Consider the following 18,617-nt stretch of genomic DNA (forward strand, 5'->3'; position numbering starts at 1 on the left):
TTTCTGCTGTATTTGATGCGGGGGTCACTGTATTTGATTTTATATGTGGGGCCCAATGTCTTTGTTTTTTTTTTCTTCCAGTGTGTGTATTATTTTCCAGTGGGAGTCAATGTTTTGTCAATTATGGGATTTTTGTGGGGTGCAATATATGTGTTTGTTTTCCTGTGGAGAAAATGCTTGTGCTTGGGATGGCCATCGGCTATCAATATTCCCAAAACATTGATGGCCGGGACCTAGTGCTTGATGTTTTGGGCATCGATAGTCAAGGGTTGTGTAGTTTCATCGGCATCCGATGGCGATTCTTTATTTTTTTTTCCTGACACTGACTGCATTCGGACAGTCCCTCAGTCCATTTCCTGCCCTACTACCACTTGTCGTCTCACAGTTTACGCTGCTGCTTCCTCGGCCAGCAATGATGGGGCAATGTGACTGGGTGGTCATTGGCAGCACAGTGGTATGATTGGCCACACAACCAGGTGTCTGTGCTGAATTGTGGCCGCGTGCATTTGTGCAGCCCAGTGTCGGAGTTAATGGCTGCCGCTTGGCTAATCATAATATATTCATTAAATGCCCCCGGACGGTGAACCCTACCATGCCCTGGACCCCGTTGTCCTCTCTGCCTGTCAGGGTCAGTCTGAATCACTTGTCCCACTATCTCCCTGAGTGGATTTGCCTGTCAGCGGCGCCAGATTTACCCGGCGCCCGTTCATCCTATTAAATTTCACCCTGTGTTTGAAAAATTACAGGTAGGAGCTGATTGGTTGGATCACTCAACATTTTATCACTTTTCAAGGCTAATCAGTTGTTTACCCTCCCACAGGGCTCCAATATCCGTTAGGAATCTCCTGCTGCCCAGCATTGTATTTCAGATCTCCCAGATTCTGTCAAGGGTGCCACTAAAAAGTTTATTTGCAAGGACAGTAATTTACTAAAGCTACATGATAAACAGCTTATAAAGCTCCTGCAAATGTGGGGACTGGGAGGAAGCATTGCGTGTGCTGCACAGCCAACCTCCAGATCCACTTCCTGACAAGAGTCACACGAGGTCTGTGCTTCATACACCCCACATGGCTGATCGGGAGGAGTTAACCCGATCACCCGGGGATCGAACAGGTGTGTACCCAACTTTAGTCAGCATTGGAGGCCCATTTTGGACATACATTGACATCATATTTAAGTTCTACACGCATAACCCTCGGAGGGGGAGATTCTCTAAGCATGAAATGCGGTAAAAACCCCGTTATCGGGGTTTTTACCGCATTTTGGGATGCTGTAAGCATCCCCCGCCGGGTTAACGCGGCGAGGGGCATCGCCATAAAAATCTGGCGATGCCCCATAGAAGCCAATGGGCTTCTACCGCATCCCAACGCCGCCCTGCAACGATCCCTCGCCGCCCTGCACTATTGTAAAGCGCAACGGAATCTGCTGCGCTATATAAGACACTGTAACGGAATCTGCTGCGCTATATAAGACACTGTAACGGAACCTGCTGCGCTATATAAGACACTGTAACGGAATCTGCTGCGCTATATAAGACGCTGTAACGGAATCTGCTGCGCTATATAAGACGCTGTAACGGAATCTGCTGCGCTATATAAGACGCTGTAACGGAATCTGCTGCGCTATATAAGACGCTGTAACAGAATCTGCTGCGCTATATAAGACGCTGTAACGGAATCTGCTGCGCTATATAAGACGCTGTAACGAAATCTGCTGCGCTATATAAGACACTGTAACGGAATCTGCTGCGCTATATAAGACACTGTAACGGAATCTGCTGCGCTATATAAGACACTGTAACGGAATCTGCTGCGCTATATAAGACGCTGTAACGGAATCTGCTGCGCTATATAAGACACTGTAACGGAATCTGCTGCGCTATATAAGACACTGTAACGGAATCTGCTGCGCTATATAAGACACTTTAACGGAATCTGCTGCGCTATATAAGACACTGTAACGGAATCTGCTGCGCTATATAAGACACTGTAAAGGAATCTGCTGCACTATATAAAACGCTGTAACGGAATCTGCTGCGCTATATAAGACGCTGTAACAGAATCTGCTGCGCTATATAAGACACTGTAACGGAATCTGCTGCGCTATATAAGACACTGTAACGGAATCTGCTGCGCTATATAAGACGCTGTAACGGAATCTGCTGCGCTATATAAGACACTGTAACGGAATCTGCTGCACTATATAAGACACTTTAACGGAATCTGCTGCGCTTTATAAGACACTGTAACGGAATCTGCTGCGCTATATAAGACACTGTAACGGAATATGCTGCGCTATATAAGACACTGTAACGGAATCTGCTGCGCTATATAAGACACTTTAACGGAATCTGCTGCGCTATATAAGACACTGTAACGGAATCTGCTGTGCTATATAAGACACTGTAACGGAATCTGCTGCACTATATAAAACGCTGTAACGGAATCTGCTGCGCTATATAAGACGCTGTAACAGAATCTGCTGCGCTATATAAGACACTGTAACGGAATCTGCTGCGCTATATAAGACACTGTAACGGAATCTGCTGCGCTATATAAGACACTGTAACGGAATCTGCTGCGCTATATAAGACGCTGTAACGGAATCTGCTGAGCTATATAAGACACTGTAACGGAATCTGCTGCGCTATATAAGACACTGTAACGGAATCTGCTGCGCTATATAAGACGCTGTAACAGAATCTGCTGCGCTATATAAGAAACTGTAACGGAATCTGCTGAGCTATATAAGACACTGTAACGGAATCTGCTGCGCTATATAAGACACTGTAACGGAATCTGCTGCGCTATATAAGACGCTGTAACAGAATCTGCTGCGCTATATAAGACACTGTAACGGAATCTGCTGTGCTATATAAGACGCTGTAACGGAATCTGCCGCGCTATATAAGACACTGTAACGGAATCTGCTGCGCTATATAAGACGCTGTAACAGAATCTGCTGCGCTATATAAGAAACTGTAACGGAATCTGCTGCGCTATATAAGACACTGTAACGGAATCTGCTGCGCTATATAAGACACTGTAACGGAATCTGCTGCGCTATATAAGACACTGTAACGGAATCTGCTGCGCTATATAAGACACTGTAACGGAATCTGCTGCGCTATATATGACACTGTAACGGAATCTGATGCGCTATATAAGAAACTGAAAATAGATAAATAAATAAATAGGCCATAGAGTCATTTGTTTTGTCCTTATATGGGGAGATGTATGAAGGTCTTGTAGATAAAATGAGAAGTTGCATAAAGCAACCAATCAGTGCTTGTCATTTATGTAGCACAGTTTATGTAATGACAGAAGCTGATTGGTTGGTTTGGACAAATTCTCCACTATCTGCCCTAATGTGAGCTGGATCATTGATGTCACCAAGGCATGGATACAATGAGGATAAACCCAACAAGTAGAGAAAATTGTGCCATCAGAGGTTGTCAAAACTTTTTGGCCTTTACATGTGTCACCTCAGCTTTGTATCATAGGGTTTTAAAACCCATAGACTCATTTATGGCCTATATTAATCATCAGGTAGCAGCGTTAATTGTATGTGGCACTATTTGGGGTGTGGGTTGTTAGGTCTACACCAACTAGGTCGACAAGCATTGGTTCGACACCACTAGGTCGACAGGCAGCAAGGTCAACATGGGTCTAGGTTGACATGGGTCAAGGTCGACATGCGTCTAGGTCGACATGGGTCTAGGTCGACAGGACATTAGGTCGACACACGCATTAGCCCAACATGGGCAAGATTGACAGTCAAAAGGTCGTCAGTTTGAAGTGCACAGCATCCCCTTTGGGCACGGTACACTCGGCACACTATTTTATTCTCCCACCACTCCCTAGTGGATGGTAGGGCATGAAATTCCACCTGTTGGCACATGTCGGCTCAAAAAACAGTGAAAAAACGCATGTCGACCTTTGGACTGTTGACCTTGCCCATGTGGTGCCCTTGCCTATTGGTGTCAACCCAGTGCTTGTGGACCTAGTTGGGGTAGACCTAATGGCCATATCCCACTCTTTGTGTAATCATTTGGGAATCTGTGCCTACAAATGACAAACTCTTCTCAGTGCTAACTAGTTGGGTGGAGAGAGGAACCATCCCTATCTCCACCCAACTCCTCTCAGTAACTTATACAGACATTGCAAAGTGATGGAAGCCTGAATAATGTGAGCTGCACCGTACTGTAAAGATTATTTCATACTTTGTCACAGCGTTTAGATTCTTCGTATGTAAAGATCAATTAATAACCATTGTATTGAACACGTGAATAAACAAAAAAAGAATAAAATACATTTGAATTGTTTAATTCAAGTTCAAGAAGTAATAACAATTATTGGAAATTAATGTAGGTACTGGACACATTTAAAAGAGCCAATTCTAGAGTTCAGTGCTCCCCAGTCGGTGTATCTCCGGTACTCCCCGGGTCTCAGATAGTACTGACGTCCTCGGTAGCTGGGCTCCTCATAGAACATCCAGTGTCCATCCAGGACATTGCAGGAGTGGATGTCTTGGTAGCGGAACTGCTCTTGGACATGAGGACAATCCTCAGTGAACTCCATCATCTGACCTTTGAAGTCTTCTTTCTCGTAGATCTTCAGTCTGAATGGCCCGAGATGCTTCAAAATACAAAACAAGAAGGTCAAAAGATCAAAAGTTTTCCATGAACTTTTTTCGTATAATACCGACTTGTTCATACTTTACCATCCACGTGGGCATAGAGTTAGATTTTAATAGTGTGCTATTTGTGGGTGGCACACCGGCGTTTTTTGGTGCCGTTGGGATAGGGGGACGCTGATGTCATCAGTGGTCCCGATCTCCCCGCAGCCTTCGGAGCGCAGAGTAAGTCTAAGCTTACACGGTGCTGCACATGGGGGTGGGATGGCAAATTTCCCCCCTCTTCACATGACTGTGTTTACATTCGCAGCAGCGCACAGGGGTGGGATTTCACTTGGGTGGTAAAGCGGCTACCTGATCGGTGGGTTCAAAAAATTTGTAGCACACCCATCAGGTCTGTTTGAGCCTTTTCGCACAGATCACATAAACCTAAAAATAACCTCTACCATTAGGCAGCTGCCTGGGGGCTCCAGAATTTGGGTGGTGCCCCTGAGCCTATCACAAAAAAAAAAAAAACTCTGTGGAACTTAATGCAGACATCAGGTGAACTTGTAAGGTGCCACCTCCACACGTTCACCTGAGGTCCTGGAAAGTCGGGGTTGGTGTGTGGGTGGTGAGAGCAGAAAGCTGAAGTTTTCCCTATAATTGCACTGGCCCTGTTCGCCATACTACTATCCCTTTAGGTTCTCTAGCTGGTTAAACCCAGGGGGAATACAGAACCGGTGTAATTCACAAATAAGGTACGCCTAAGCTAGACCTCTTCCATTCGCTGTAGCAGAGTTACCTAGGACCTGGTGTGCGGAGAGGGGCTGTTTGGTGTGACTGGAGCCGCAGTGCATCAGGACACATAAGTGCTGCAGTGTTGGCCAGTATAATAGTAATAATAATGATAATAATAATTGTGTTGATAGCGCTCTCTCTGCTATAGGACTCAAGGCGCTTAACAGATAGAATAAATGTGATAAATTAGAGGAACAATGAAGTACAGAAAAGCTTTTCATAAACGATACTTAAGGGAATTACAAAAATGCTTGCGTAAACCGGAAAGTCTTGAGTCAGTTTTTGAAGGATTCTAGAGTGGTGGCCTCTCACACTGTGCGGGGAAGTGAGTTCTATAGAGTCGGAGCCGCCATGGCTAAAAGCTCAACCCCAGATGAATTACAGGAGATTCTAGATACTGTTAAAAGTCCTTCATCTACAGATCGCAGTACTCGGATTATAATTATTTCATTTCTGGTAGAACAGTGCAAGATAGGTGATTTTATGAATGAGATTTAACATGACAGGAAGCCCCTTATAATAGGATTTTAATTGGAGAAAAATTTAATTATTTGTATAAAATACATACCTGTGGGGTCAGACGACAAGATCTGACGATGTCATTGAATCCCAGCCATTGTTGGAAATCTGGATATTCTCCTCTCCTAAGATAGTACTGGTGTCCTCTGAAGTTGGGGTGCTCGTAGAGGATCCAGTTCCCATTTTCCACCCGGATGGAGTTGCAGCGGTTGAAATAGGAGGACATATCGACGCAGTCCCCGCTGCATTCATAGGAGCGGCCCTGGAAGTTCCTGTCCTCGTAGAAGATGATCTGGGTGGAGATAATGACAACGTTAGCATTAGGCTACAGGAACAAAATAGGCAAAATGAATCTGGCGAACATAAAAGAGCCCAAAAGTCGTCATTCTCCCCCCTGGATTCGGCACTGTAAGTACTGTAGTAACTGAAACAATTTAAAATAGTAAAAAGATAATTCTATATATTATATTCCTACAGTATGCACAGCACTAGATAACCAGTCATGTACTGACTGTGATATATAATAATGTATTTGTGCTGCAGTTACCTTCCCCATGTTGGCTGTTTGCTGAGTTTGTGCACAGAGCTGAAAGATTCTGATATGCACAGAAAATGCCCTTATATACCCCCCATGATGCTGACGCCTGCTGACACTGAGCAGGGCTGTCCCCCCTGACGCTGACGTCTGCTGACACCGATCAGTGCTGTCCCCCCTGTGCTGCTGACACTGAGCCTCATTCATTTCTGTCCAGTAAGTAAAACGTATAGCTCTGTCATTTGTTACTGTTCTGTAAACTCTTGTTTGTACTGTATGCGTCTATTGTCTGTGCGTGCTTACTGGGACACACTGTATAGTTCACTATTGTACAGGAGCTGGTGCACCGAAGGCATTGCTGCTGCGTACACCTGTCTGCTCTCTGGTGGGTTCCACATTAATAGTATGCAAAAGAAAAAACACATTCCCACAATAGCACTTTCATTTTAATATGAGGATTTCAGCTTGAGGATTCCCTGGGGGCACCCAGTGCAGGGCACTGCCACCCCACATGCTGGGTACTTTTCTGCTGAGTCCCTTCCCACAATGCATTTGTACATTTTTGTCTATGTATTGCTATTATGTGAGTGCTCCTTTGCTACATAGCGAAGCGTTTGCATTACAAGAGTAACCCCCCTGGGTGGCCAGCCTACCTGCCAAGTCAGGCGCAGGACCACCATTTTGTTGGGGGGCCTGCGCACAGCTGATTTGGCCACCTCCCCCAAACTTCGCTGTCTGGACCACGCCCACACAATGCTCAGTCAGTAGCTTGCGTGTGCTGGAGCGCGTGCACATGTGCAGATTGCAACTCATGCTGAATGATGGCCTGGGATCGCTGGCATCATGGCAGAATTTGTGCCCCAGAATACTGGGGTGTGACAATGGGGGAGACTCTCTAAAACAGAAATGCGGTAAAAAAAAATGTTATAGGGGTTTTTACTGCATTTTGATATTATTAATATTATTATAATTTTATTTATAAGGCGCCGCAAGTGTTTCGCAGCGCCGTACAAAGGAACAATACAGGGAGACAAAACAGTATTACATTGAATAAATAACAAAAATCGAGTATAAATAAAGAGCACCACAGTTCAATACACATTACAGCTTGGATATAAGCAGTGAGGACTCAATCAACATACAACTAGAGGCTAGAAGCCAATGATGGAGATGAGTATGCGGACAAAGATGGTCACTGAGTGTTGGAGTATAGGAGATCTGTGAGTAACATGTGAAGAGAAGTGGGCTTTGACAACAGGAGGGAAGAGGGCCCTACTCAGAGGAGCTTACAATCTAGTAGGAAGGGGAGACTGACAGATTACAAGAGGTGCAAGCAAGTGGGTGGTGGTTAGATAGCAGGATGTAAACAGGCAAGGGGTCGGAGAACCGGCTAGTTTATGCAGTGGAAGGGTACGCTTTGATTAATAGGTGAGTTTTCAGTGCCCGTTTGAAGCTTTGCAGGGTCGGGGAGAGACTAATGGAGTGAGGGAGTGCGTTCCACTGAAGGGGTGCAGCACGGGCAAAGTCCTGTACTCTAGCATAGGAAGCAGTGATCAGGGTGGAGGAGAGACGACAGTCGTCGGCTGACCGTAGAGGGCTGGAGGGTGTATGAATGGAGATGAGGTTAGAGATATAAGGAGCAATGGAATTAGAGATGGCCCTGTATGTGAGTGTGAGGTGTTTGAAGAGGATTCTGTAGGGGAATGGGAGCCAGTGCAGATTTTGTTGAAGGGGAGTGGCAGAATTAGAGCGGCGGGAGAGGAAGATAAGCCTGGCTGCAGCATTGAGGACAGATTGGAGAGGAAGAGTTGGAACCGAGCGAGGCCGGTGAGGAGAGCATTATAGTAGTCAAGCGGTCAGATGACCAGTGAGTGGATGATCAGCTTAGTTGCACTCTGTGAGAGAAAGGGCCTGATGCGAGCACAGCGGTTTTTCGCTGCGGGGTGGATATCACCAGCAAAAGCTGGCGATACCCCATAGAAGCCTATGGACTTCTTAACACGACCCACGCCACCCCGCACCGGCCACCGCCGACTCGCGCCGACCACCACCCCCCCTCCTTCCTCACCTGTGACCTCCTCCCTGCACTGAAAAAATTCTGTCAGGTGCAGGGAGGAGGAGAGCCCCCCCCCCCCCCCCTGCAGCAGCAGCAGCAAAATTAGCCTGGTAAGGGAGGGAGGGGGAGCCATCGGAACTCGCCGCGCATCGCCGGCTCACCGCAAAAGACAGCTCTTAACGCAAGAGCTGTCTTTTGCCATAATTATCGCATATTTTAGAGCATATGCGATAATTATGTTAGCGGTAACCGGCGATGTGCGGCGGTAAAGGGCCCCCCAATGTCTACATAGACAGTCTGCAAGTCTACCCCAATACATGCAATAGGTCAACAGGGTCAAATGGTTTATGTGGAAATGTTCAAAGAGGTCAAAAGGTTGACATGGTCAAAAGGTCAGCATGAGAAAGGTAGACACGTGAAAAAGTTAACATGAGTTTTTCACTTTTTTGGGTGTCAATGTCAACAACTGTCGACATTGACCTCCAATTAGTGTAACGCTTACCCTCTGATGGCAAGTGACATTGACCCCCAATTAGTGTAACACGTCTCCCTCTATGCCAACGGGGATGGTGATGTAAGAACAAGAATGTCAACATGTGTCTACCGTTCTCATGTCGACCTATTGCATGTTGTCCTTTTTCATTTAGAACTTTTGGGGTAGACCTATTCACTGTAGATCTATGAACTGGGACCATAAAACTGTCCATCATGCGTCTGTATCGGAAGTGAAAGAGCCGATCTGACGGGAGCAGAGCAGCCAATGACACAATGGCGTATCTGTAATGGGTGCAGTGTGCACCGGCCCCTGGGGTGTAGGAGGGCCCACACAACACCCATTTGTACTATACTGTCCCCTTCTGGAGAACGCGCCAGCAGCGGCAGTGCCGTAAGATCACCGGGAGATGGCGCAGTCACTATTTCACTGTGTTTTGCGCTGGACTCTGGCAAAGCGCTAGAGTCCAGTATTATATCAGCTCATATCTAACAGTCATTACAGTAGTCCAGGTGATCGTAATAACTGCTAACTGTGGACCAATGTGCAAGCTGCATGTACCAGGATTATACAGTAAGCTATAGGGGAATGGGTTCACTGGATATACAATCTAGGTCGACAAGCATTACGTAGACACCTCTAGGTCCACATGAATGAAGGTTAACATGACTGAAGGTTAACGTGTAGGAAGGTCGGCATGACTGAAGGTCGACATGGGTTAGGTTGACAGGTCATTTGGTCAACACAAGTATTAGGTTGACATAGGGATGATCGACAGTCAAAAGGTCGACATGGGGTTTTTCACACTTTTTTGTCCCGAATTTTGACACAGTCGGACATAGACACTGAAACGTAGCACCACGTCCCCTCACATGGCTCGCTGCACTTGCCATGCTTCGGGCATGGTGCCTCGCTACACTCGGCACACTATTATATTCTCCCACCACGCCCTAGTGGATGATAGGGCATGAAATACCGCCTGTCGGCACATGTCGGCTCAAAAAAAGTGAAAAACCCCATGTCAACCTTTTGACTGTGAACCTTTTGACTGTTAAACTTCCCCATGCCGACCTAATGACCTGTCAACCTAACCCATGTCAACCTCCAGTCATGTCGACCTTAATGCACATCAACATTCAGTCATGTCAACCTTTATGCTTGTCGACCTAGTTACTGGAGACCTAGTGACCGTATCCCGCTTGAAGATTGACATGTAAAAAAATGATATTATATACATACTGTATCTTGAACAATGCGGAGTAGAGATAAGTGGGCCCACCCAAACTTGTGAGTGTCGACCTTTCCATTGTCGACCTAATTTTTTACATACAGAAGTTACATAGTAGTTTAGGTTGAAAAAAGACTTACTGTATGTTCATCAAGTTCAACCTTCGGTTACCGGTTCTATCCCTTAATGTGTTTATCTATTACATGATGGTCTAGCCTTGATTTAAATGACGGTATTGTATCTGCCGACACCACCTCCCATGGAGGAGAGTTCCGTCATTTTACTGACCGGACTGTAAAAACGTCCTTCCTCCTACGTGTTGTACCTTATCTCCTCCAGTCTAAGTGCATGCCCTCCGGTCCCAGGAACTGATTTCAAAGTAATTAGGCTGCCTGACAGATCGCTTGTGTCAACCTTTTTGATGTGCCGAACTAAGACCTGTCGACCTTCAGTGGTCACCTCAATGTATGTCCTCCTTAAGAGTGTCGACTGAATGACCGTATAACTCATTTCCACTGCATTAACAGTGGTTCCCATACTGTGTGCTCAGGCATTCTGGGGTATTTTGCCTACAGAACACAATCACAGTTTGTTAATTTGATCCCTTAATGTGGTATAGATGGGTTTTCAACATAAATACTTGTGTGGGTTCTGAACCAATAGACCAACGCGTTTCACCCTTTAAAAAAACTTTATGGAATTTATATATTTTAAATATAAAATATGATGGATACAGGTGTATTACAATGCAGATAGTACTCAATTCTTATTACAAAGATTTATTTATAATATAGAAAGCGTAAATAGGCGGATACGTGACATATTATATACATTCATCAGTATTTCTAATCTAAATGGGGGGTTATTCAATCTTTAAATAATTGTATAGGAAGATTTCTAGTTAGGCTGATAATGTATACTATAAATATAGTTCCATACTTGTAATTCGATGAGGTATTTACAGACAGTACTGTATTTGTGAGTCTGTTGAAAAACGGTTCATATTCTGTTACAGTTTGTTGATAAAAAAATAAATATAAAAAAACTACATACAAATAAATTGTAAAAAAATAATAATAATAAAAACATTGGGTGAAATGTAATAGGATGAGAGATTCAGAAAGTGAGAGATTTGGTAAGAAACCTCCAGTTTTTTTTAAAGCGGCAATCATTTACAGTACACTTCAAAATAAAACTGGCATTGTAGTGTAAATGATTGCCGCTTTAAAAAAAACTGGAGATTTCTTATCAAATCTCTCACTTTCTGAATTGCTCATCCTATTAAATTCCCCCCATAGTGTGTGTTTAGTAGGGTGCCACTCAAGGGAACACAAAAAAATAAAGTTTATAATTTCCTTGGTACCACCCCCTAATTTTGTTCCATATTACGATATAGTAATATTCTGTAAATTTTATTTAACCCCTTCCCGACATTTGACGTACATTTACGTCATGGTCGGGAAGTACTTCCCGACACATGGCGTAAATGTACGTCATGGCATTTAACTGTCACCGCGTCTATAGACGCGGTGACAGTTTCAACATGTCTGCTGTCCCTGACAGCAGACATGTCCGTGCATGCCCAGGGGGGGCTGCGATGCCGCCCCCCCGTCGGCGATCGCTGTGATTGGCTGTTCAGTGTGAACAGCCAATTACAGCGTTTTCCTGCGTCACCGGCGAATAACGTTCGCCGGTGACACGGGATCAGAGGTGATTGGTGCTGTAAAGTACAGCACCAATCACCGCGGGGTGTGAGGGTGACACTGGTGTCACCCCACCGCACCCCGCCCGCCCCCAAAGGCCGTGATTGGTTCGTCGGACCGACGGACCAATCACAGCCAAGGAGGGGGATTTAAACTAACGGTGACTGCACTGCAGACGCCATTCCGGTCTGGAATAGCGTGCAGTGCGGTCACCGTACCTCCCTGCCGCCATACTGACCAGAACCTTGCTCCATAGCTTGCTCCATACTTACCTGATCGCTGCTTCATCACTGCTTCCTGGATCCTGTTACTACTTGTGCCTTCCTGTGAAATTGTGCTGCTGCAGTGTACTAGCTAGATAGATAGAGAGATAGAGAGATAGATAGAGAGATAGAGAGATAGAGAGATAGAGAGAGATAGAGAGAGATAGAGAGAGATAGAGAGAGATAGAGAGAGAGATAGTGTCAGAGAGTGCTGATCGCTGCTTCATCACTGCTTCCTGGATCCTGTTGCTACTTGTGCCTTCCTGTGAAATTGTGCTGCTGCAGTGTACTAGCTAGATAGAGAGATAGATAGAGAGATAGAGAGAGATAGAGAGAGAGAGATAGATAGAGAGGCCTAGTGACAGAGTGCTATATTTTGTGCTGCTGCAGTGTGATAGTTATAGAGAGATAGAGAGAGATAGAGAGAGATAGTGTCAGAGAGTGCTATATTTTGTGCTGCTGCAGTGTGATATAGTTATAGATAGAGAGAGATAGAGAGAGAGAGATAGATAGAGAGGCCTAGTGACAGAGTGCTATATTTTGTGCTGCTGCAGTGTGATAGTTATAGAGAGATAGAGAGAGAGAGATAGAGAGAGATAGTGACAGATTGTGCTATATATTTTTGATATAACTGACTGCTGCCCCCTCCTTTTGTGCTGATCAGTATAAATTAACTGATCAGCAACTTTTTGGGGGCGCAGGTTTTTTTTTATATATAGATATACCTGTCAGTGCTGCTGCTGCAGTGTCATAGAGTGATAGATAGTGAGAGATAGAGAGATAGAGAGAGATAGTGACAGAGAGTGATAGAGAGTGCTAAATTTTGTGTCTGCTGCCCCCGCCTTTTGTGCTGATCACTATATCTGAGGTGATCAGCAACTTTTTTGGGGGTACAGAGGTTTTTTTTTTTTTATATATATACCTGTCAGTTGCACCAAAGGTTGTGCACCTGCTGCACCTCACTGGTAATCAGTGTCGCATCACTGATCACCTTTTTTTTTTTTGTGTGTGTGCTGTGGGGTCTTTTTTTAATTTTTTTTTTACACACACTGTGATTTTGTGGGTGTCCTGTGGCCGCTGTGCGCTGATCAGTGACGTACATCACTGATCATCTTTTTCGGTACAGGGTTGATCTATATTTTTTTTTTTTTGATCAAATTCCTGTTGCCTTTGAGCGCTGTTCAGTGACAGACGTTACTGACCAACATCTGTGCTCAATTTTTGGCGCAGGACCTTTTTTTTTTTTTAACCCCTTAAATTTTTTATTTTTAACCCCTTCATTTTTTTTTTTTTTATTGGTATAAAGTATTTTTTTTTTTTCTGCACCACATACACACTACACACTACATACCCCCCGGATTGAAATAAAGTTTGTACCCCCCCCTACACTATACACGTGTTGAAACATTTCACTACCAGTAACACAAAAATAAAAATGGCATCCCAAATGTCCTCCCAAATGTCCTCCCAAATGTCCTCCCAGTCATCCAGGAGAATGTATTCAGCGGAGGAGGCATATGCCCTGCTTGCTTCTGACTCTGACACAGCCAGTGATGCAAGCGGGGAATTTGAAGGATTCGCCTTAAGCTCCTCTTCCTCCTCTGGTGATGAGGGACCCCCTCAAAGACGCCCCCGTAGAGCAGCTGAGACCCCCCCCCCCAATAATTGATCTCGTATGGACCCCACCACCAGACAATTTTGAGCCCCAGGTTCCTGAGTTTTTGGCCATGCCAGGAATCCAATTTGATTCCACAGGTCTCAGAGAAATTGACTTTTTCAAATTATTTTTCTCTGATGATTTTATAAATTTAATGGTGGACCAAACTAATTTATATGCCCAGCAGTTTATTGCTCAAAACCCCACGTCATCATTTGCTAGGTGGACCCCTGTAGATGCAGTAGAGATGATGACGTTTTGGGGTCTGGTGTTTCATATGGGCATAGTAAAAAAGCCAGAAATTAGGCAATATTGGAGTACAGATGTTCTGTACAGTACTCCATTTTACCGTATGGCCATGCCCCGGACTCGATTTGAGACAATTCTTAAATTTATACATTACACCGATAATGCACAGTGCCCACCCAGAGATGATCCCACCTTTGACCGGCTATTCAAAGTCAGGCCGGTCATTGATCATTTCAGTGCCAAATTTGAAGAGGTGTACATCCCTGAAAAATTTATTTGTATCGACGAGTCCCTTATACATTTTAAAGGAAGGGTTAAATTCCGCCAGTACCTTCCCAGTAAGAGGGCAAGGTATGGCATAAAAATGTACAAACTGTGTGAAAGCACCTCAGGGTACACCCACAGGTTTAGGGTTTATGAAGGGAAGGATTCAAGAATTGAACCGCCAGAATGCCCCCCCTCCCTCATAGGTGTTAGTGGGAAAATTGTCTGGGATTTAGTGCACCCCTTCCTGGATAAAGGTTATCACCTCTATGTGGATAACTTTTACACCAGCATCCCCCTGTTTAAGGCCCTTGGTTCAAGAGGTACAGCAGCTTGCGGTACTGTGCGCAAGAACCAAAGAGGCCTCCCAAAAACGCACATTGCCCAAGTAATGAGAAGGGGTGAAAGCAGGGGAATATGCACCGAAAATATGTTGTTGGTCAAATATAAGGACAAGAGGGATGTCCTTATACTGACAACAATTCACGGAGACAGTACCACCTCCGTCCCTGTACGAGGTACCAGTACCCACACCTCCAAACCTAATTGTATCCTGGATTACAATAGGTACATGGGCGGAGTGGATCTTTCAGATCAGGTACAGAAGCCGTACAGTGCCCTGCGGAAAACAAAAATCTGGTACAAGAAGGTGGCCGTGTATATCATCCAGATGGCACTGTATAACGCTTACGTGCTATTCCGTTCTACCGGCCAGAGGGGGACATTTATGCACTTTCAAGAGGAAGTCATAAAGGGCCTAATATTTGGGAACCAGCAGGCAGAGGGCCCCAGTACTTCTAGTACTGGCCCCCGTATTGTACCAGGGCAGCATTTTCCTGATGAAATCCCCTCCACTGGAAAAAAGGGCAGGACACAAAAAAGGTGCAAAGTTTGCTATAAAAAGGGAATAAGAAAGCAAACTATTTTCCAGTGTGACACTTGCCCCGACAAACCCGGCCTATGTATAAAGGAGTGTTTTAAAATATACCACACATCTATGGAATATTAGGTTCATAATTTCACCGTGCTTCGGGGGTCATGCTAATGCCACATAGCACCCACCATTCATTCCACCAGAATCTGAGCCGCAAAATCCAAAAATCACTCCTTCCCTTCTGAGTCCTGCCATGCACCCAACTGGTATTTTTTGGTCACATGTGAGGCATTGCCGTACTCGGGAGAAATTGGGGCACATATTTTGGGGTGCTTTGTCTCCTTCATTCCTTGTGAAAATGAAAAATTTTGAGCCAGAACTGCATTTTTGTGTAAAAAAATGTAATTTTTCATGTTCACTGCCCACTTGTATCAAAATTGGTGAAACCCCTGGGGGTTTGAAATGTACACTATACCCCTAGATGAATTCCCTGAGGGGTGTAGTTTGCAAAATGGGGTCACTTGTGGGGGGGTTCCACTGTATTGGTGCTTTGGGGGTCTTGCTAATGCGACATAGCACCCACCATCATTCCACCAGAATTTGTGCTGCAAAATCCAAATATCACTCCTTCCCTTCTGAGTCCTGCCACTTTTTGGTCACACATGAGGCATTGCCGTACTCGGGAGAAATTGGGGCACAGATTTTGGGGTGCTTTGTCTCCTTCATTCCTTCTGAAAATGAAAAATTTTGAGCCAGAACTGCATTTTTGTGTAAAAAAATGTAATTTTTCATTTTCACTGCCCACTTGTATCAAAATTGGTGAAACCCCTGGGGGTTTTAAATGTACACTATACCCCTAGATGAATTCCCTGAGGGGTGTAGTTTGCAAAATGGGGTGACTTGTGGGGGGGTTCCACTGTATTGGTGCAACATAGCACCAGGGCTGCCAAGAGAAATCCTGGGCCCCGGTACATCAACTTCCAGGGGCCCCCATGGGGGGGGGGGGGGTTGTGACCACGGCATGTTAAGGGCGTGTTTAGCACATGAGAAGAACCCACTCACAGAAGTGTGGCATGCATGCCTCCCAGCAGCTGGGTCATAAGTATTATATATATATATATATATATATATATATATATATCTATCTATCTATCTTAAGGCTGGGGTAGCCAACTCCAGTCCTCGAGAGCTACCAACAGTTAATGTTTTCCAGCTCTCCTCACAGAATCACAAGTGAAGTACTTACTTACCTCCACCTGTGGATCTTTTAAAATGTTTCAGCTAGTAATGAGTGCACCTTTGCAGCAGCTAGGTTGTCTGGAAAATGGGCACTGTTGGTAGCTCTCGAGGACCGTGGTTGGCTACCACTGGCTTAAGGGGATGCGGCGGCACTCAGAATGAAGACACAGCAGGCCACCAACAGTTTCAAAGCCACAAGGCTCCTTTATCAAGGTGCTTTAGAGAACACACACACACACACATATATATATATATATATATATATATATATATATATAAAATCCTCCAAAGATGGCAGCACTTGGTCAGACTTCTACAGCATATATACATACAGATCCTTTTTACTGTAGATTTTTGTGCAGCCTACAAAACTATACAAAATGCCTTTGCCTTTGCTTTATATCATATACTGGATAGATAGATAGATAGATAGATAGATAGATATATATATATATATATATATATATATATATATATATATATATATATATATATATATATATATATATATATATATATAGTGTGTGGGTGGCCCGGCACTCCCAACAAAATTAACAGCGATTCCGGTGCCCTCACTAAAACAATTTGCATACGCTGTAGGACGCTGTTTGCACTCAGGACAAAATATGCGCTGACACTTGGAGACGTATTCTCGTAGTCTAAAAGTGTCAGCGCATATTTTGTCCTGAGTGAGTCCACTATTATGTCGGCACTCCACCTTTCCAAGGTAGTGGAACAGGTGTACTACAGAAGTCTTTACAGGTAATCCAATGAAGGAGGCACTGGCACACAAGGAATTATGCAGAAATTACTGTATTAGCGCCTAGCCAGCGCCTTTCAGGGTCTCTCTTGTCCTCAGGGCGATACAGAATAAATATACACACAAAAAGATATTCACTTACCCCTATAAATACCCCCACTGTAGTCCCATCTCTCCATCCCCGCCAGGCTCCCGGGTCCGACCTACCGGAAGTGCTTTGCACCGTACTTCCAATAGGAAGTAAGGACACACTCACCCGAGTTCCACTGATCACCCTCCGCGTTCCACAGACCGGCAGTACCAAGCTACATCATAAAAGTGGATCCACGGCACTCATTCACTGGGGTTTAAAATCGCCTCTTCTGTTACAGCTGGGTGCCGTGGATCCGCCTGTCATGAGCTGGGTACTGCCAGCCAGTGGAACGCGGAGGGGGAGCAGTGGAATGAATGCGAGTGTGCCCTGACTTCCTACTGTGCGCGATACGGGAAGTATGGTGCCAAGCACTTTTAGTATGATGGACCCAGGTGCCCAGCGGAGACTACAGTGCGGGTATTTATATGGGAAATGTAATGTCTTTTTTAGTGTATACAGTATTTATGCTGTATCGCCCTGAGGACGGGGGAGACCCTGCAAGTGCTAGGTGCTAATACAGTCATTTCTTCATAATTGCTAGTGTGCTTTCTTCATTGAATTATCAATATATAGATATATATCTATATCTATAGATATATATCTATAGATATATATAATTTGAGATATATTGATATATATATAGATATACTGTATATCTATATATATATATATATATATATATATATATATCTATAGATATATATCTATATATTGATGATCCAATGATGAAGGCACATATATACATATATATGGAGAACAATTTAGTATTGACAGGCAGGGCAGAAAAGAATTGCACTTACAGGGCAGGACTCCAGTCAGACAGTAGATTCAGGATCTCCTCCGGCTCCAGCCTCCCTGTCACACATGCCGCGCTTCGTGCACCTGACCTTTGACCTTCCCCTCGCTCTCACATCAAGTGTTGTAAAAGCAGCTGCAGTCTGCAGACACACAGAGTTTCTCTGCAGACGCTCCGCAGCAGTGGATGGGGCCTCTGTCACTGTCTGCAGACTGCAGCACACTCCACACACAGTGAGTGAAAGTGAGTGACACAGGCTGCCGCTGCTGATCCGCTCTCACCGTCCAGCAGCCACCAACCCTTCTCCCGCCCACGCTGCTGCTACAACGCTGCCATTAAAAAAAATTGTAAGTGTGACTATCCCCTGGCCCGGGCCCCCCTGACAGGCCCGGGCCCAGGTAAAATGTACCCGCCCCCCCTGCCTCTCGGCGGC

General features: G+C 44.9%; 1 protein-coding gene across 1 annotated transcript; it reads right to left on the minus strand.

Moving 5' to 3' along the window:
• Window positions 1-4,309: 4,309 nt before the first annotated feature.
• Window positions 4,310-18,611, minus strand: LOC146020769 (gamma-crystallin 1-like). Its single transcript, XM_083154227.1, has 3 exons — window positions 18,189-18,611; window positions 5,984-6,226; window positions 4,310-4,637 (listed from the first exon to the last, which is right to left on the minus strand). Exons 2-3 carry the CDS (start codon window positions 6,158-6,160, stop codon window positions 4,362-4,364), a joined length of 453 nt encoding a protein of 150 aa, XP_083010353.1. The 5' UTR covers window positions 6,161-6,226; window positions 18,189-18,611; the 3' UTR covers window positions 4,310-4,361.
• Window positions 18,612-18,617: the final 6 nt, after the last annotated feature.

Source organism: Crinia signifera, chromosome 7 (genome assembly GCF_055691185.1).
Source record: "Crinia signifera chromosome 7, ASM5569118v1, whole genome shotgun sequence".
Lineage (NCBI taxonomy): Eukaryota > Metazoa > Chordata > Amphibia > Anura > Myobatrachidae > Crinia > Crinia signifera.